A 21280-nucleotide genomic window follows, 5' to 3' on the forward strand; every position below is an offset into this window, starting at 1 on the left:
CCATAGCCCTTCTATCACCTCTATCTAAAATTATGGAGTTGTATACACCAACAACTTTTAAATCATCTCTTACATAATAGCCTACTAGCAGACTCCCAACACTTTAGACCTTTCCATAGCACTTCTACTGCTCTTCTCTCCTTCACAGACAATATCAACAAAAATCGCAATAACAACCTTTTCTCCTCTGCTTTATTTCTCGACCTGTCTAAAGCCTTTGATATGGTGAATCATCAACTTCTGCTACACACTTTGAAATCTCTCTCACTTGACTCTATGGCATTGCACTGGTTTGACTCTTACTTGAAGGATAGAAAACAAGCTGTGCTTTGGGCCAGCCATCTATCTTCTCAGCTCCCAGTCACTATCGGTGTCCCTCAAGGATCCATCCTAGGTCCCCTTCTTTTCTCCATATTTATCAATAACCTATCTATTTCACTCCCAACATCCACATGTATTCAGTATGCAGACGATTCAACTCTCATCTGCTCTGCTGGATCTCCATCTGAACTCCATTCTTCTTCCCAAAAAGTCTTTACAGCAGCAGAAAAATGGTTCCAACATATCTGTCTCCTCCTCAATCCCAAAAAACCAAATTATTACTTTTCTCACCTACCCCTAAGTCTACCCGCTTCTCCTTCTCTATTGTTTCTGATAATGGCACTATCATCACACCTGACCTTTCAACTAAACTGCTAGGTTTTACAATAGATAATCAACTGAACTTTGATTCCCACATTAACCTAACCATCAAAGCTGTAAATAAAAGATAGGTGCCCTCTATAGACTTAAGCCCTTTCTTACACCAACTAGCAGGGTGTCTCTAGCCCAAACACATCTCATCTCTTCATTACTGTATGCCTCCCCATCCTTTATCAACCTTTCAAAATCAAACCTTCAGAAACTTGCCACAACCTACCATAACATTGCCAGATTTGCCACAGGTTCCCCATTTCGTACCCATCATTGTGATAATCTCAAAAAACTCAGCTGGCTTGAACTTCAAAATCTAATTCTCCTCCACCAGTTAGTTATCACCTATAAAATTCTCCATTACCTAATAATACACCAATACTTAATAACCTTGTCACCCCTACAAGAATCTTACTTCCCTCCTCAGCAAACAAACTGCTAGTCACTACTCTCAAATCACACAATAAAGCTGGCGACTCCTTGTTTACAAATGTTGTTGGCTCTTACTGGAATAAACTTCCCATAGAACTGACCTCCTAGGCTCATCAAAACTTTTCAAAAAACAACTAAGGCACCATTTCAAATCCAACTGGCTATGCCCTTGTTCTAATCCTGACTGACTTTACTGTCCAACTCTCTTTACAACTCCCTCCTCTACTTTCTCTGCTTGTCTCTACTACTTGTATCACTCCTCCTCTATAGCTCACCTTACATCCACTTAGATATTACTTTTCCTATAACATCTTTTCTCTTTACTCAATACACCTCTGATCCTGTCATCTACCCTCTCACTTACACTCACACTTTGCTCCCTGCCATGCAATTCTATTTCCTAGAACTGGTGCCCTGGCACAAATGTATTATCTTAGCTGTCAATACTATATAGTATAGACCTTTGTATGTGCTACCTCTTTCTTCCTTTCTTTTCAAAACTTACTACTCCTGCTTCTCCTAATAACATGTGATTAGGAATTTCTACTCAGTATTTAGTATTTTAAGTATTATACATATTCTGTAAAAAATGATGTAATTCAAGAACTGTACAATTCTGTAAATATGTTTCTGTATTTTTAATATCCTACATTCAATTAGTTCATCAATCCTTATAAGTTGTATCGTACAGTAATGTTTTTTTATGTAATGTACCAGTTATAGTGGAGCTTTTCTCCTCGGGCCTCTGCTGAAAATGGACATGTATCCAGCCAGACTAGCCCGGTCAACAAATGTAAAATAAATAAATAAATAAATAAATAATAAATATGTACCAAACAAGGGAGATCCCAGGACCGAGCCTTGTGGGATGCCAGTTGCAGCTGGTTTGTAGTCTGACATGGCTGCAGCATTTCTGACAATGTCAGTTCTGTCCTTGAGCTGGTTTGCAACCTATCTACTGACATAGGGGTTTATATTTAAGCTGGTGAGCTTATCTATAATGAACACGTGGGGTATTGTATGGAAGGCTTTTGCAAGGTCCAGATAGGCTGTGTGGACCACGTTCCCCTCATCAATGGCCTTGATGACTGTTTCAAATGTCAAACATGTTTAAGGGGCAGGATCTGCCCTTAAAGCCACACTGGGTAGGGTCCAGTGTCTGTAGGTCCCCAATATCTTTATTTCTGAGGTCCATGATGATCCTTTCCATAGCTTTGCAGACCAAGCTTGTCAGGATTCTGGGGTGATAGTTTGCAGTATCCATTCAGTCACCACCTTTGTGGAGAGGGACCACTGTTGCTGTACACTGCTCTTTGGGTACATATCCTGTGGTAAGGCTGAGATTGAGCAGTAGTGTTATTTGGTGTTCCATTCTTCTTGGAGTTCATGTTGGATGCAGCCCAGGACACCATCTCGTACCATTGATGCTGTGTGTTTTGCTTTGAAGATGCTGGCTGTTACCTCAGCATCTGCAATGTCAGGGGGCCAGCACTCTGCTGGGATAGAAATTTGGCATTTTGGTGGGGGGGGGGGTTTGCACTGAACATGTCAGGTTGGATGTTGGCAATGTGTGTGGGTTTGGTGTATTGTTTGTAATATTTGAGTAATTCAGAGCATATCTGTGAATTCCCACCAAGGTTCCTACCATCAGTTAAGAAAGCCTTGTGATTATCCTTAGTGTCCTGTACAATTTGTATCTTCATAGGTTCATAGGTTCATACTAGGCTATCTGCCCTAGGGCATTTATAAGCCTAGCCAGAGTGTGTGTGGCTTTCGCCACCCCTTGCTTTGTGAATATTATGCCCATTTAGGGTTTACTCTACTGTGCCTCTGTCTAGACGTGACACAGTGATGACCCCCAGTGTAAATCTATGATCTCCCATCCACTCGTCAAGATTCCTCTTGAAGAGAGTCAGTGAGGGGCTCTGCCTAACATGGACTGGGATTCTGTTCCAGAGTGTAGGGAGCCTCTGGGTTATGAATCTGTCCCTCCAGCACATCCTATTTACTTATGTGCTGAAGTTGAATTCTCTCGCTCTCACGGCTCTGATGGATTTGGATTTTCTGAGGTGGAGAGTGTCCATTAATTCTGGATTGGACATGGCCTTGTACATCGGGCATACATCGCCTCTGAGTAGGCAGTATATGACTGAATACAGCTGGGGTTTCTTCAGCCGGGCAGCATATGACAAATGTTTGAGACCCTTTATCCTCTTGGTGAGGTACTTTTGGGGTCTTTCTAACTGCTGCAGGTGTCGGGTAAGGTACATCCCAAATGGGGCATTGTACTCAATTATGGGCCTGATAAGAGAAGAGTATAGGGGCACAATGACCTCTCTTGATGTAGATGTGAATCCTTTCATGATAAGGTGGCCAATATAGAAGGTCTTCCTAGCCACCTTGGCAATGTGAGTGTCACATGAGAGATTACTGTCCACTTGTGTTCCTAGGTCCCTGATTACTTCTTCTGTACGTAATGGATTACCACCTATGTGGTAATTTGTGAGTACCTTGTTTGGTATTTGGAGAGACATTCATACTCTCCAGTGTCTTCAGGAAGGCTGAGTGGGGTTCCTGGGTTTGAGAGGGTGGTCTGTAGCATGCTACAAACTGTACAGCAGTTTTGCCTATGGTTAGTTGCACATGGATGGTCTCAGATGCTTCATGCGTTGTCAGTAACCTGGAGGTGTGGGTATCTTTGATGAATATGGATACTCCCCCTCCTTTTGTGGTTTGGTCCAGGTTTTGGGGCCAAAAAGCATGATATGAGGTATAACCTGGTAGTGCTGGGGTGCTCTCAGGAGCCTTGAAGCAGGTTTCTGTCACTGCACAGACATCGATGTTCTCCATACTGGGAGGGCCTCAATAGCGTGCATCTTGAGGTTTACACTTCTGGCATTGAGCAGCATTACCCTTATGTTTTTTCCACTTATGTTTTCTAGGGAGGTAGGTTTGTCTTTTGAGCCTTGCCTAAAAAAGGAACTATGGAGGTGGAATGAGCTTTAGCCAATATCTAGAAGCCCAGGGGTGACAGGTGCAAGCCATCCCTGGCAAAGCAGCGTGGCTTGTCAAGCATGTCATCCCAAGCAGACAGACATTGGATCTCCTTGGAATGACACCAGTAATTGAGCCAATTGTTAAAGCTGATCATTCTGTGTTTGTACTGTGGCATCATTCTTGGTAAGGGTAGGATGCTACTCAGGGTCAGGGTCATACCAGCCTGGACTACATAATCAGAGAGCTCCTCTATGTCTCTTTTCATGTAGTCCAGGGAGGTACTTCTCAGGTCATTCACACCAGCATGGACAATGACTGAGTCATATTTGTACTTGCTTTGGAGTGACCTGTATGCTTGTGTTATGTGGCCAATTGTAGCGGCCTACAGGCAGCTTACTGTAACCTTTTCCTTGTTCAGTCTGATGAGCGGGACATCAGTGTGTCTGACTATGGAGTCACCTATTACAAGTGTATCAGGCATGTTGTTTGTCCTTAAGGGCTGTGACTGTTTGGCACACTGACATTGTAAACTATGTGTTGCATGTGCTATGTTTTGAGGTAGTGGTTGCTTGGGTGTCTGCTTTGGAGGCCTCTGTTGATTTGGTGGATTTTTAATTAGAGCCTCCGGGAATGTTTTTTGTGTTTATGTCTTTGGTTTGCAGTTGTGATAGGTCTATGTGAGACTGGGTTTGTGGTGTGTGTGGTTACCTTCTCCTCCTGACTAGTTTTGCCAGTACTGAGTTGAGAGAGCTCTGCCTATAGTTTGGATAAATAGTTGCATCTCTCACATATATTTGTATTTCTTGGGGGGAGGAGGGGGTTGTCTGTGTACATGGGGCAGGTGTAACATTGCCTCAAGATTCACAGATTCAAGATGTTGTAGCTGGCCTTAGCTGATTTTATGTGCGGCCATAGTTTTTTGCCATAATACTGATCAGAGATTACTTCCCTTTTTGGGATTTGCTCAATCATGTAGTAGCTTCCTCCTTCTCTTGCATGGTTTGGTAATGGCCGGGGTCCACCAGGCCAGATGCCTGCGTGTATGGAATTGGGTCTTGGTTTTATTTGGGATTGCATAATCCATGCATTCCTGAAAGTGTTCATAGAATGCATTTATAAAGGGTTCTGAGGTGTGGCCCATATTTTCCACAGGCACAGGGCCTTTAATGGATTCTACATCAGTTTGGAGGAGTGCAACATTTGCTTTACACATGTTTTTCACTGTGGTTTTCTGCCCAGGGACTGGGGTCAGGATGTGAATATCCAGTGTGATTACTCTATGGTCTAATCTTACCAGCGAGGGATACACTTCTCATCTGGCCATAGAGTACCCATGTTGCTGATTATCACATCCAGTATGCTTACCCCTCTTGTGGGAGTGGTAAGTTGTTCCTGAGCATTTTGGTTTATGAATTCTAGGAACCTTTGGCCTAGGGTGTTGGAGCTAGAATAATGCTCCCAGTCTATGTTTGAGTCTTTTCAGTTACCCAATCTAATGTTGTTTGGAGAGCTTGATATTTTCATGTGTTCCGAAGTAGGCCAAGTGCGGTTCCTGGCATTCGGAGGGTAGTCTGTAGCAGGCTACAAACTGGGAAGAAGTTTTAGCCACTGTTACTCGCCTGTGGATAGTCCATGCTGCTTCTTGTTGTGGTACCAACCTGGGGGTGTGGTTATCCTTGACAATTATTGATAGTCACCCTCCTTTTGTAGTCTGTTCCATGTTTTGGGGCTGTAAAGCATGGTATGATGTGTAACCTGGTAGTGTTAGGGTGCTCTTGTGAGCCTTGACCCAGGTTTCTGTTACAGAACAGATATCAACATCTTCCATGCTGAGGAGAATTTGGACTGCATGCATCTTGCAGTTTAGACTTCTGGCATTGGGAAGCATTATGTCTAGGTTCTTATCCCTTGTGATACCTATGGAGGTGAGTTTGTATTTTGAGCCTTACCTATTCAAGGCACGGTGGGAGTGTCAACAGCTTTTGCCAGTATCCAAAAGGCCAGCAGTGATAGGTGCACACCATCCCTAGCAGGTGGAGCATCATGTTTTGCTCAGCATGTCATCTCAGGCTGACACGCATTACTTAAGCCAATTATTGTAATTGATCATCTTGTCTTCATATTGTGGCATCATGCTCGGTGAGGGTAGGATGTTAGTCAGGGTCATCAAGTTTGCATATACTACATGATGTTACATTGCTTAACACATGGAAATCATGCCTCAGGTGGTGCTGCAGTGCTGTCTATGTTGGATGCACATACTACACTCCCTGTACATGTTTGAAAGCAGGTTGTGTCAACTTAGGCATCCCTTTTACTATATGTGTGAGTCAGAGAGAGGTATCATTTCCAGGGTTCCTACTGAGCCAGTGTATGTGCTATGCGTTGCCTATTTGCCAAGGCCAAGGCATACTGGGCACGCCTCCTTCTGCCTACTGGGGCAGGCTCAGGTTGTTCCTCCTCCGAGTCACGCTCTGCCTGTGATTGGCTTGGCAATGGTGGGGGGCTGTTTGGCCCAGCTCTATGCTGGTCCTTCTGCAGCTGTTTTCGCAGAATCATATTATGTAGCATAGCACATACCATGACAATTTGGGTACATGTAGTTGGTGAGTACTGCAAGGCTCCACCAGATGTGTCCAGGCACCGGAACCATGACTTGAGCAGCCCAAACACGCGCTCGATTACATTTCGTGTTTGTGCGTGTGCCTCATTATGGCATTCTTGTTCAGGTGTGTGTGCATTTCTGATGGGTGTCATCAGCCACGGCTTCAGTGCGTAGCCAGCATCCCCCACTAAGTGACCATGTGGGATGTCCCCATTGGCAAATGTCTGGTACAGCTGTGTCAAATGCCAGATATGGGAATCATGGTAGCTTCCAGGGCAGCCAGCACACACATTCATTATTATGCCCTGGGCATCACACATGACCTGACAGTTGATGGAGGGGAAGCCCTTGCGGTTAATTTAGGCCCTACCCCGCTCACTAGCTGGTGCTTTGATGCGTATATGCGTGCAGTCTATTGCACCCACTACCTCAGGGTATTCCGCTATTTGCTGGAAGAGATGCATATTGCTGGCCAATACCTCACGGGAGTTGGGGAAATATACATGATCACCGACATGTGCTGACATGGCATCCAGGAACTGGTGCAGTACCCTGAATGCTGATACCTGTGATATCCCCATCATATCACCAGTTGGTCTCTGGAAGGTACCTGTTGCTAGTATTCTTAGGCCAACACATACCTTGGTTTCCACTGGGATGAGTTCCCCTCCGTTGGTACTGTGTGTGAGGCGTGGCCTGCACAGCTCAACAATTTGCTGTAGGAGGTCTCTGTCCACTCTATAGCGCTCCACTATCTCCAGCTCATGTAACCCCTGGTAGGTGACCCTGGGCCTGTACACTCTTCTCTGTCTCCTCACTGTGGGTTGTCCGGCAGCATTTGCATAGTCACCACCCTCATCAAGTCGCATATGTCTCCTTACAACAGCTATGGCAGCCCCTAGCATTTTTGGTCTGAGTGAAGCTTTTTCAGTTTTCACTTCTAATAGCTTACTCCTCTGTTGCAGTGTCTCTTGAGAGAAACATTCTGCACTGTTGTTTGCAGAGTTTTAAGTGCTGGACTACTGTTCTGCCTGTGTAATTGCCTGCTTCTGATTGTTTTCACCTGCTAGCTCTGCCAGTATTCCTTGCTAGCTTCCTACTATTTCTCATGCTTCCTTTTTCCCTTCTGTTTCCTCAGGGGGGAGCAATGCCCGTACCAGCAAAAACATGCTCACAGCAGCTAACACGCGCGCACACATGCTTATACGGAGTACAGTCTGCTTATTCGGGTTAAAACACACGCACACCAGTGCAAACAAGCTTAAAGGTGTTTAAACAGGCTCCTACATGCTTATTCTGCCTTAAACGTGCGCACTCATGCTTACACGCGCGCACTCTCTCTTACTCGTGCCTACCAGCATGCACACGTGCGCATGCACGCCCTGCAAGAAACTTTGGTGTTATCCATAGTGTACACCTTCCATTTCTTGGCTTTCCCATGCCTACTTGTTGATACTCCTCTTTCCATGATGTGTGACTGACATCTTTCTCATGCCACTGTGCTCCAATGAGCTGCATTTCTTTCATACATTCCCCCCTGTGATGTTACCTATCTCCTACTCTGTTACTCCCCCTTATCCTACTCCTACACTGCACAGAATGTGCTCATTTGCTGTGACAGTACGATTCACTATCCTACCACTCATTTACATGGGATTGCCTACTAATGCTTAGTTACATGTCTTACACTCAGCTTCCCCCCTTAGCAACCCCTACTCGGTGGCCATGTTGTTTTCAGCCTGCTATTCCCTTACATTGTAAATTCATGCTTTAGATAAAACCCACGTTTGTGCATTTAATATTTTTATTTTTCTGTTTTTTTATAGCGCAGCCCGCTGCACTACATTTACACATCGGCGATCGCCGAAAAAAAAAAATATTTTATTTTTGCATCGAGGTACATTGCAAGTGGCCACATATTTGGCCATTGGCATGCTGCCTGTGACATTTGCAACCTTTATTTGGAGCTGACAAGGCTCCATTGTGTTATTTGCAGAACGGTACTCAGTTATCAACTGAGTACATTTCTGCAGATAACACGGCTCTTACACGGGCAGGTTTCTGCTTCCTGGATCACGAAATTACCTCATTTGCATGCCTTTCGGCTGCAAGTGAGGTAATTAGCATATCCACGCCCTGTCCATGTAAGAGCCGTTTTAGGTGCTCTCTTACACGCACATACAGGCTGTTCCTGGATAGCGATGGCTGCATGGAGTCTTACACTACTCTTAGACTCCGTGCAAGCCATCGTGAATCCTGCCCACTATTTTCTTGTGTACTTCATCAGTACTTCATAAAAATGTTTCCTGGTAGTTCATAATACTGAAAATAAGTGTGCCAGCTATGTTATCTCTAGAACTTCAGCCCCTTCTAGTTAAGCTTTGAAAACTGACATTTTTTATTACCTGTCATTTCCTGCCAACATTTATTAATTTGATTATATATTACCAAACTTAAAGCAAAACATTTTATTCCATGTATATTCTCAGAAGTAAGTGAATCATTTATACTAACACTGCCTGTAGTATTTTGATGAGTTTTTTCCTTATTCATGTCTGTGTCACTTTGGTATTTATCTGTGTTTGTATCATACATATTCTTTTAGTTAACCTCTGTTAGAATACTTTAAAACCATGAATGTATGTTTATATTCATACAATGAATGCTGCATTATGATTTCTCTAACTGTCATGAATTATTTCTTATTTTCTCTACTTTGCCCAGATGTACCTAGTAACACACTTGCAATAAATAATAATTACATTTGTCTGAGGTTTCTGATAGCTAGGCTTGATAAAGGTAAACCTTGCTCATTTGTACTAAGGGAATGCTGAAACTAATACCACCTACCAGTCTGATTGTGGAAACAGAAAATACCTGTTTTGCTTTTTTTACCTTCTTTATCTTATTCTGAATCACACTGTAACAGTCTGAATCACACTGTAACAGAGTCTCACTATATCAGATCACTGTTTCAGTATCTGTGAAAAAATATTACTGAAAAAAATAGAAATAATAAATTCAGTATGTTTAAGTTCCTTGTGCAGGACTTTGACAGACCCAAACCTCATTCTGATTGCTTTTAATTACTGGAATACTGTGAGCACATTTTCTGACTTGAAGGACAGTTAATGTCATTGTTCATTAATGCATTTCTAAAAGCACGTTTGGCAAGCATTTCTCATCAGCTGTCAGTACATTTAGTTTTTAGTCACTGTTTTACAGACAGAAGAAAAATAAATGGATACCAGATTTTGCTTACTGGTATATCAACACAAAGAGCACTGGATATATGTTGTGCATTGCATATCATTCACTACAGTGCTTTCTGTATAAACACATTGTATTTGTCACCTCATTGCATTGCATTTGTAATACAATTAAATAAGCTAGAATTCCGGGAAGCAATACAAGTGAAGTGATTCAGCATTCTCTTTCACATCATATCTACATCTGGAGAATATCACAATTCCTTCAGAGCAAAGTTTCATGATAGGATGGATTATTTCTAAAAACAGCATGAAACTGTGTAAAATTAGAGATGCTCTTCCTCTATTTGCATGTTCTACTAATCATTCAGGCAGTGACTAAATTTTTCTACATAATTAGCATTAATGAATAGTTAGACAAACCTATTTTTATAGTAATACTATGTCTAGGTGTAATATTAATTTACATCCAAAACAAATGATAGTTCTACAGAGGAAGCTGATGAGGGATTAAGGGTTTTATAACAAGTAATTCGGAGGGCCTAGAATCCTTATCCCAAGTAAGGAAGAGGATGGCAGAAGTTCTCGGAAGGCCATTAGTGAACCTGACAAGTCTTCTTGAATGCTGCCAGTCAAGCAAAGAAAGGCAACAGTTGTCCAGTTATACAAAGAGTGGCTGAGGCTTGAGGAAGGATGTGCTTAGTTGTAGAGTAGCCAGTCTTATGTCCATCCTTGAAAGTTTATGGTATAGACAATAAGGCCAGCTGTTATACATCTTGAATACCACTGAATTAATAGGTAGCAAGTCATGTGACAGCACATCAAATGTCATGCCAGCATTACCTGATACTTTCTGTTAGTTGATATCAGAAATGGACATGGTATATGTGGCTTCAAAAGCACCTTTAGCAAAGTGTCACACATTATGTGTATAGGGAATATAACCTAGAATAGGAGGAGGCATTAAGACAGCTAGGTCGGTGAGAAACCATCAAGCAAAAAGGTTAAACAGTGACAAGAATGAACTTGCCCTGTGAGAGTTAGAAATGTACAGCTGTTGGGCGTGTTATACATTTGGTGCTATCTAGGTTAGCTGCTGCATGACATATAGATGGAAAAGCAATTAAATATATTTGTTACACAAATAAAAATGAGCAGTAGTCAGTGAAAATGATTAGTGTCCCACACAATCAGGTGGTTGGAAGATGGCAATCAATAACTAATGCAAACAAGTGCAGAGTCTTGAGCTTTGGGGTAGTTACCCGAAGGCTCAATACTAGTGGGGGCTAATTCAACCTAAATACTTGTGGGGGCTAATTCAACCTCAATACTAGTGGGGCATATTCAACCTCTAATCCTAGTGGGAGCTAATTCAGCCCCAATACTAGTGGAGGCTAATTCAACCTCAATACTTGTGGGGGCTAATTCAACCTCAATACTAGTGGGGCTAATTCAACCTCAATACTAGTGGGGCAAATTCAACCTCTAATCCTAGTGGGAGCTAATTCAGTCCCAATACTAGTGGGGGCTAATTCAACCTCAATACTAGTAGGGACTAACTCAGCCTCAATCTAGTGGGCTTAATTCAGTTGCTGTTACTTCTTGACAACATCTGGGCTGACTCTTGAATGCCTGAAAGCATTGAAACAAAATATTTGACTTGATATCACCCTGACTGGGTTCTGACTTTTAATGTGCTCATACTGTGACTTATTAGTGAGATAAACTTGAAATTATAACAAATAGTATTGCAGTGGACTTCATCTTCTGCAACCTTGTTGTTATCCATTATCAACCATGAGTCACACATAAATCAAAATAGCTATATGTCAGGAAAAAAGGAACTGGTTGGCTGTAATGCTATATCTAGCACTTTCAGCTTGATGCTGTTTGTCATCTGAATGTCAGTCAAAGTTCTTAACCAAAATAATGGCATTCGTGACTGACTGAAAACAAAAGAAGAAGAAAATGTGGGTGCGATAATTTCTCCCTTCTTTAGTCATCCAATGAAGTGGGAGGCAGCTATGTGTAAAACAAAACAGTCAAGATTATGTGGCTTTGCTAGCAGTTTCCAAAAATCAGATGCTATTTCTCCACCGTGATAAATGCTGGTAAAGTACTGACAACAGTTCTGCAAGAATTCCTGAAGTCATTACAGAAAAAGGATATCTGGTTGGTGGAAAAGGTATGGGAAATCAGAAGACTAGGCCAGGAAGACACTGATAGTGGTGAAGATGAACGTTTGGATAAAGGTATCAAAGTGAGGTGATATGGTAAAGGGCAGTCATTGGGTAAATGGCAGAGATGGAAATAAAGAATACATTCAGGTGGGCATACATGGCAACTTCAATGGGGGTTAAGTTCAGACCGATGCAGTACTGCAGTTCAGAAAAAGAGGTGGGCCAGGGACTACATTACTGTTGGGCCAGTGGCATCAGTATGTTAGTGGACCAAAAAATTCAGAAGAACTTGGGCTATCTAAAACAAAGGCTGGAAATGAAAGCTACCTACAAAAAAGCTGGTTACAACACTAGGAAAGACTTATGGACAAATTCAGAAAGGCTACTGTGACATGTAAGTCTGCTATATACCTCACATTAACCATTTCTGATTCAATGATAGCCCTACCATGGTGCTGTACCATGAAAATATTTGGGCCTACTGTCCCTGCAGCCTACTGTGGTGGCTAATGCTAATTAACCATTTAGTCTCCCTCCTAGAAATACCTGTGTTAATGCAGGCAATCACTTAGATGCGCAAGTTACATTGGTGACCTGTGTTAATGAATATGCCCAAAAGCTGGAGTTCACCTGATCATATTAGAGGTAAGTGCAGGGAATTTAGCATACATGTATAAATGGGGGTGTTTGTGCTTGTGTATGTGTGCATGTGCATGTACGTGCCTGAATATATGATGGTATGTAAAGGTATTAGTGGTGTAAGGCAAGAGTGCATGTGTGTGTGGTGTGTGTGTGTGTGTGTGTGTGTGTGTGTGTGTGTGTGTGTGTGTGTGTGTGTGTGTGTGTGTGTGTGTGTGTGTGTGTGTGTGTGTGTGTGTGTGTGTGTGTGTGTGTGTGTGTGTGTGTGTGTGTGTGTGTTGGTATGTGTGTGTCAGGGTAAATGAGTGAGTGTGACCATAAGTGCAATCAGGTGAGGGGCTCTGTGTGTGTTTGTGTGTGTGTGTGTGTGTGTGTGTGTGTGTGTGTGTGTGTGTGTGTGTGTGTGTGTGTGTGTGTGTGTGTGTGTGTGTGTGTGTGTGTGTGTGTGTGTGTGTGTGTGTGTGAGAGAGGGACTGTCATCCTTCCACATTCCCCTAGACGAACAGGCAAATCATGCAAAATTGGGTGGAGAAAATACTAGACATGAGGAATAACGCTTTATAATTTGCCTGAAAGGTGCTTACAAATTAATAGAACAGAAGCTTTGCAGAATGAAACACATGGGATGAGGGGAACACTAGATTCCAGGGATATCTCCTTATATCATTCCTTAAAGACACTTTGAAACAATAGAAGAAAACTTTTGAAACATGAAAGACATGAGGCAGGAGAAACACTAGACACTAGTGATAGCATTTTATATTGTGTCTTAAAGAAACTTAAAGTGATTCAAACCATGTATCTTCAGTACACACATGGAGTGTGCTGGCTCACTGAACCACCACGAAACACAAAACTTAAGTCTTTGAAAAAAATAAAGTAAAAGTAAAGGATAAATCTCAAACACTGTACCCTTGATACATAAAGTGGCATCCTTAACCCATTAGACTGAATGATCAGTTTGTGTGGTAGTGTTTTTTTTTTTTTGTTTTACATGATAAGAAGTATGAAATTCTAATGTCTGGAAATATTAACTGACTGTAAGGATCCACGGTGTATGAGGTTCAGGGGCAAAAATAAGACATCAGGGACATTCTATCAACTTAGGGACAGGTAAGAGAAATGTCAGTGTACGTGTGTGAATGTGTGTGGGAGAGTGATTGTAGGGTACCAGTGCCAACATGCTATATAGCCCACAAGTGTGGACTACCATATGAAAGTGCTTATTTGCACTTGCAGTAGTTAAGGGCAATTCAGAGACATGCAAATTAGGCAATAATGAGGTTTTTCCTCATTGCGGGTAACATGTCTCTGAATCACAATTTCCAACATTTTGGAAAGAGTCCCTTTTGGCCATAGGTCTTATTGTAAGCAATGAGGTTCTTTCTGAATCCCAAGGTTAATATATCTTTGTTCATCTTTTATCACTTTGTTCACATGTTCATATTTTAAGAAGAGATCTAAATTACTTACAGTTTTAGCCATACCTTCCAACTTCTTAAAGAATTCTGGACAAAGCCAAAAATCGTAGGATAACAAAAGCCCCAAATCAGAAGTAATTTTTAACTATTATTCTAACTTGAATGAGTTAGTAGACTAGTAGGTTTACTTCAATGTGCATTTTCTGCACAGTAAGCATGAAATTGTAATGTCTGGCATTATTGACGCTATAATCAGTCAAAATATTATGAAGAAGAAGCCAAAAGTATGAATGATAAAGAGGGACATTCTGCAAAATTAGGGACAGCTTAGAGGTATGTTTTTTTAGGAAGTGAACCATCTTGCATCTGCAGTATATACAGTAAACTCTCGGTTAACCGGCACACATAGGGACTGGCAGATGCCGGATAACTGTGGTTTCTGGTTGCTTGAGATTTACTATTAAAAATAGGTCTGACTAATATTGTACCCTATACTATTTGTTTGGTTTGACTTGTTCTCTGGTTGGGGAGAGAGGGAATTTATTCCTGTCTTCCTTTTTACAACTCCAAAACTCTAAAAACATTAGGTATGTTTCTGTGGGGGGAAACAGGAAGTGCAACACATGAAAATTGTATGTATTTCTTTGATTTTTTTTTTTTTTGGTTGCTTGACAGTGCTGGTTGCTTGAGTTCTAGTTAACTGAGAGTTTGCTGTATCAGTATTAAATCACAAATGCAGTAAACATTTTTTATTTTATCTTATTTGTTTATCAGGGTAGAGCACTGTTCCAATTAACCGTTTTCATTGGATGCCGTGAGTAACACAAAGAGACTGAAAGTTATAGCACACAACGTATAAAGCATAACTGGAGAAAGAAGTAGAAGAATTTATTCAGGTCCATACAGAATATTTACATAAGGTGTGCCAATCTTACAATAAACAATGTCTATAGCAAAGCTAGAGACAATTTCACACGTAGTAGCCAATTATAGATTCAGGTAGCTGTTAAGCAAGAGAGAGAAAAGGCTAAAACCTCAGATCTTTCAAATGGATAGATCCTTCAGATGGATGTATAGATGCTTTCATACTACATTAAGACACATTTGATATTCTGTTTTGCTTAAACAAACTTAATACTTTGCTGTGCTTGTTTCTCACAATTTGAAATCAAATGTGATACTTTCTTGAATTTACACTAACTCAGTACATTGTTGTGCTCAACTTTGATCTCTTAGGATTGTATTCTTTCCATGTTAGAAGACTTTAGTCTTTCTTTATCATACTGGTTCCTCCATAAATTGTGTGTGTGTATATATATATATATATATATATATATATATATATATATATATATTCAGTGATGCCTTTATAATGATAATGGTCATTGCCACAAATAAAATGAGGCGAGTGAGTATATTATTCAGAAGACACCACATCTATAGAATAGTGTTCCCCTTCTGTAAAATGTAACTAATCTCTGAAGCTATTTAATATCAATTTATGTCATCATTACTGCAATAAAACATAACACCAAAAAGTCTGATGGCTGGTCTATCAAACTCTTGAGTTATTTTTGAATGTATTCAGCCTTCCTTGTCACTTTCATTTAAAGTATTTTATTGGTTGGTAAAGTGCAACATATTTTACCTAATGTCAGGTCTATAAAGCTGTACAGAAAAAATAATTCCAATTTTATGAACCAGTGTGGTAAGATAAGGATTATATTAATGTATAATGTACTTCGCAGATGTGAGAGCAACTACACCACAAAGATGCACTCATTTGTTTTATAAATGTGTAACGTACATGTTCATGAATAGATACTCATATATAAAATACACTTTCCAAAAGTAGCACGATCAAAAGCAAACGGCACGTATGCTGTTTAGAATAACCTCTTGTTGTTATGAGGGCAAAAATAAAGGTGCTGATGTCTGCATTCTCACTCTTTTACATGCAATGAATGAATACATAAGTACAACAGATGGATAGAAATGGCACCTAAAATTATCTGCAGCTGTGACTTTATTTTTGTTTTGTATGGAAGTATTGAAATGTTAATGACAGTTTTTAGTTTTAAATGCAGCTTTTTCTCTTACATGCAGTGCCACAAACTTATATTTAAACCTTGCTTGGTTTCAATTTTTGAATGAATTATGATGTTTTACCATCTATAATACAGTCAAGGAAAAGTAAATAGGTCACAGATAAAAAGTATCTTTTATGATTCTATAGAAAAACCTGTAAATTTCAATCACATGATAAATATATCATGTTTATAACATGCATTTCAATACTGTGTCTTTGTAGTAAAGCTTCATATGACGCTTTATCAAAAAAATATAACTTTTCTTCTCTCGTTACATTTTTCTCTTGTCAGATATGGAATGCATGTACCTTCAAGATCGTCTATTTAGTGGTGCACAGGGAATGTACAGCCCAAACACAGAATCTAATTCAGATATAAGATTTCGGACCTACTCCTCATCTGTTACTTCACCTATTGTGCCACAAACATTTCCCCAAGCAGAAGAATGGAGTCAGAAAAGTTCTGTACTGGGTCACTATTCCAACAACGAACCTAAAACCATAAATTCATACATTCGCTGCTGGGAAGAACAAAATGTTATTAAGAACCCTACTTCAGGAGACCAACAGAGAATAGTGAAACAGATGACCCCTGTCCAACAGAGGCAGCAGGGATCTAATGCTCTACACTATGTTGACAGCAGCTCTCTTTCAGAAGATGAAGTATTTTACAACTAATTAACTAAATCTAAATATAAGCTGTATAAAGAGATACCCCAGCAGCTGACTGCAGTACGTGTCAGCTGACACAGGTGACCTCATGTATTATGTTGCAGTAATGAATGTTTCTGAAAAGCAGTGTATGAAGCAGAATGTAAGGGAAATTTAATTTTTCTTTTGCTGGAAATCTGTAGATGATTACAAGACTGGTAAATGTTCAGAGAAGGGCAAAGAACAACGACTGGCATATGAAGAGCTGTTTGTATAAGCAATGCCAGAATTTTGCTGTATAACTGTCTTTTGTGAGCTTGCACGGTATAAAGAAGATGGTAAATAATTTCACTGTCAGGTTGCTGAGAAATATCTTTAATCTTCTCTACTAGTGCAAACAATATCAGTAAGGTAATGGCATACATGTTCTGCTGCTAAAAACACTGACATTATGGTGTACTGCTTACCAGACAGATTTCTCATGTACAAACTACAGTTGTCCGATTCTTGGAATAAAAGGGGGAGTGATCCTTCTTATATTCTTTTTTGCAGTAAGATATAATGCAGAGCTCATCATTTACATGCTAAAGATCTCATCCTCATACCTTACACATTTTAAGGAGCTGGACTGGCTTATTCATAAATGTCATGTCCCTCTGCTGTTCCCGCTGTTGGCTTTCTTATTGCAACATGTTTTCAGTTAGCAGCAGGTATGATAGTGTATTTTGTATCATGCAGTGCTGTTGACTTCTGCCTTAACTTGGTAATCTGGGAGTTTATAGCTTTTCAAGCCATCATAACAAGCATTTCAGTCTTATTCCGTGGGTACAGAGATCACTGGTAATGGATGAAGCAAATTGAATATGTTTACCATGTTTCTTTTATTTTGTAAGAGAGGGTAATACACTGTCATTATAAAAACAAAATACTGTGATATGTGTGTTTATGTAATACTGTAATTAGTCCTGTAACTTTTTTATATTTTAGAAAAGACTGTATTGTGAAATCAAATTAAAGATACAAAGGAAACCAAATAAAAGCTCCATTGCACCAGCATTTTGCTTTACTTTGCATATCCCTCTCAAACTGACTTTATCAGTCTGCTTTAGATACATGAAGGTACTTTGAAAAAAGAGTATTTATGTTAAAGAATTCAGAAATTCAGAACAATATTTTATTGTGCTAGTAAACCAAATTAATCTATACATAGATGGTTGTCTCATGCACTTTTTCAAACCTACATCTTCCAATAATCTACCAAGACCTCAGCACTTCATGTTTATTTCTTTGCCCATTAAATATTTTTGAAAGTGAGTGTAATCATTTAATTCTGCTCTTTTGCAAATGCTAAAACTAGTCTTGACTGGCTACATTTTAAAAGTATTTGTATTTCACATGATGTTCTTCTCCTAAAATCTTTCTATAAGGAGTGTGTTTCTCAGACATTTCCTTTCATAACCAGGTGAGAATTTTGTGCTGTGTACAGAAGAGAAGGAAGACGTCCATATTTCTGTCTCTGTCTCCTGCTCTTCTCCTGTACTGTGAATTCTGCATTTTTTCTCAGTCAAGCTGTTGCCCCCATACCTATCAACATGTTAGCATAAGAAATCTAGACAAAGCCTAAAATAATGAGAGAACAAAGGCCCCATAATAGGGATACATTTTAAATATTGTTCTTGTAGACTTAGAAAGTTGCTAAAATAACATGATATTTGTTTGCATGCATTTTGTGAAGGATGTGAAGTCAGAAACTCAAGTGTATGTCATTATTTAGTGATGTCAATCCTCAGTGATTTGTTAGAAAACCACAACATTTTTACAGAGCAAAATAAGGGGTGAAAATCTGGACATTCTCCAAAAAATTGGACAGTTGAGAGATATGACTGCCTCATTAGTCATTTATACTTTTAAAATATTCACTGACACCATGTCCATTAGATGCACATAAGACAGCTTTCATGCATCAATTGAGAGAAATGTGAATGCATGCAAATTATTATTTCATTTCCTTTCTGTGATTAAAAGTTTTTGCCTTTGTTAGGATTTTGCTATGTCATGCAAAGCCCATGGGGAGAAATATTCAGTGGGAGAGTAGGTGGATTACATTCACAGTGCAAAAGAATGGTTTTTGTTCACTATCATTTAGGCAGAGTGCATAACCAAGGCAGCAAAGTTGTTCAAGCTAATCTATCTTGACACAAATGCTTTAATTGGTACACCTTAATCATATAATTACAGCCATCTTTCCTTCTGCTTTGCTTTATGTAAGCCATAGTTAGAGTATGAGACATGTTCAGCTTGTTCTGCAGGTACATGGGATTTAAGAGAGAGTATCATGTGTTTCAGATCTGACTCGTTGGTATTTCTAGCCTATATATTAGGTAGAAGAAATCAAGAAAAGCTCTGCTTTTTTCACTAAAAGAAAACATAAAGACACTGGTACAGACATGATATAATACCTTTTAGTGGACCCCAAACTATACCTAAGGATTCTGGCACCCTGTGCAGTTCCCCAGTCTGTGGACTATCTCCCTCACCCCATAGATGAATATATTATTCATTAAATAATACATGTACTCCAGATTGAGGACCAAAAAGAGGTCTTTTCCAAGTAAAGTTGTCAAGTTCTCCTTTGAAAACCTCTTTGAAAACTGAGGCATGTTGCTTGCTGCAAATATAAAAGCCACACACAAAACACTGAAGTGTTTTCAGCCCTGACAGCAAATACAGTACTGGCATTCACTTCTGAATGCCAGTATTTCACAATCGCTCTACAAATATCTGTTGATTGCACCCCCTAAAGCCTTGTACCCAGGGTGTCTGAACTCTTGCCCCCCCAGTTACAACTCTAATTGGACCAACAAAGATTTTACAATTACTCAAACCTTTGGGCTAGCAGGTGCCTTTTCTCATGACTTATAACTATAGTGGCTATAACTTTTGATGAAGGGCTTCTGGTAGCCTAAAAACTTGAGTATTGTAAAATCTATGTTCATCTAATAAAAGCTATTACATCACACCTGCATTCCAGTGTTATTATGTGACCTACACTGAAGTCATTATAGGCAGATTTACAGTAGATAAGTATTTTTACAATGAACATATCTTAAACCGATTATTGTCACACTGCCTTACTTACAAATCTGTCTACAAAACATGCTGAACAGTCTGTTACAGTCGTTGGATAAGCCTTAAAAAGCAATATCATATGTTCTCTAATTTGTTATTTCTCACTCTACATTCAGTCTACAAAAAAGTGTATGGTTGTGATAAAAGAAGTACTACTTACTTGTAACTAAATGCCCTCTACTTGTATTTATCTCATTTTAGGAGTATACACATATAGATATGCAATGACTGGGTGTTTGTCTGTGACTCTAGTGACTCAGGTTCAGCTAACATTCTAGGTATCAGAGGGTTTCTTAGAGGAAATGGGACTGAGAGGTCCAAGGCCAGCTTATGTATGCAGTGGGAAGAACATGGACCACTGAGTGTCTCCTTATAGAAATCAAGAGTAAGCTAGAAGGAATGTACACAGTACAGGGATGCAGGCATTTATCATGTGCTACCAGGAAGTAGAGTAAAGTACATGGAAGCTGACATCAACAAATGCCGGCATCCACATTAAAAGAGATTACAAATTACTAAAGAATTGTTCACTCACTACATGAACGAAATCAATGATTTCTGTCCATAAGAGAATGGTGGAATATATGGTGTGTGTGTATGCTGAGGAAGCAAATCTAAAAGAACTAAACCAAAAATATATAAATATCACTAGATTTCACCTTAACTATTCATTATCATGTTCTGAAGAACATATTCATGTCAGGGAACTATAAAGTTGCTGAGTTGTAACTCCAGGAGATGGGGTTCATTCAGTTGTAGTTTGTTGAAATCTGGGGAAGCCCATTTCTAGCCACTAGACTCATATGTACATTTAAAACCAGCACAGCTCCCTTGTAGACTACCACAGAGACAATGATGTGTATAGATTATGTGGCCTCACAATCCTATATGAGGAAATGACCACTTGTACGACGCTTCCATCAACAGACATTCAATATGGTCAAAAATGCCTTTACAAATATCCCCTTTCAAGCCTAAAAAGTAATTTGTGTGTTGTTATCAGGAAATGCTAATTAATCTGTCAAATTTTTGGATATAATACATCCTAAATTAGTGTTGTATAAACTCAGTATTTCATAACTGCCTTAATTTTTGTTGTTGTTGTTGTGTGTTTCGGCTTTTCCCGGTTAGGGGTCGCCACAGCAGAACTCAGGTCCGCTAATGATTGGTAGTTGATTTTTACATGCCGAGTTACCAGCCTTGACACACAACCTTCAACGAAAGTACGCCCATTC

The 21280-nt window shown here is 39.9% G+C and overlaps 1 protein-coding gene across 1 annotated transcript in view; it reads left to right on the plus strand.

The window, feature by feature from the left end:
- FAM131C (family with sequence similarity 131 member C) overlaps positions 1-17972 on the plus strand; it is a 1671064-nt gene extending 1653092 nt beyond the window's left edge. Inside the window, exon 7 of the mRNA XM_044080515.1 lies at positions 16558-17972. Coding sequence (XP_043936450.1) covers positions 16558-16943 — 386 coding nt within the window. The 3' untranslated portion in view covers positions 16944-17972. The remainder of the gene's footprint in view (positions 1-16557) is intronic.
- The last annotated feature ends 3308 nt before the right edge of the window (positions 17973-21280 follow it).

This window comes from Protopterus annectens, chromosome 8.part0 (genome assembly GCF_019279795.1).
Source record: "Protopterus annectens isolate FY-2018-M chromosome 8.part0, PAN1.0, whole genome shotgun sequence".
Lineage (NCBI taxonomy): Eukaryota > Metazoa > Chordata > Ceratodontiformes > Protopteridae > Protopterus > Protopterus annectens.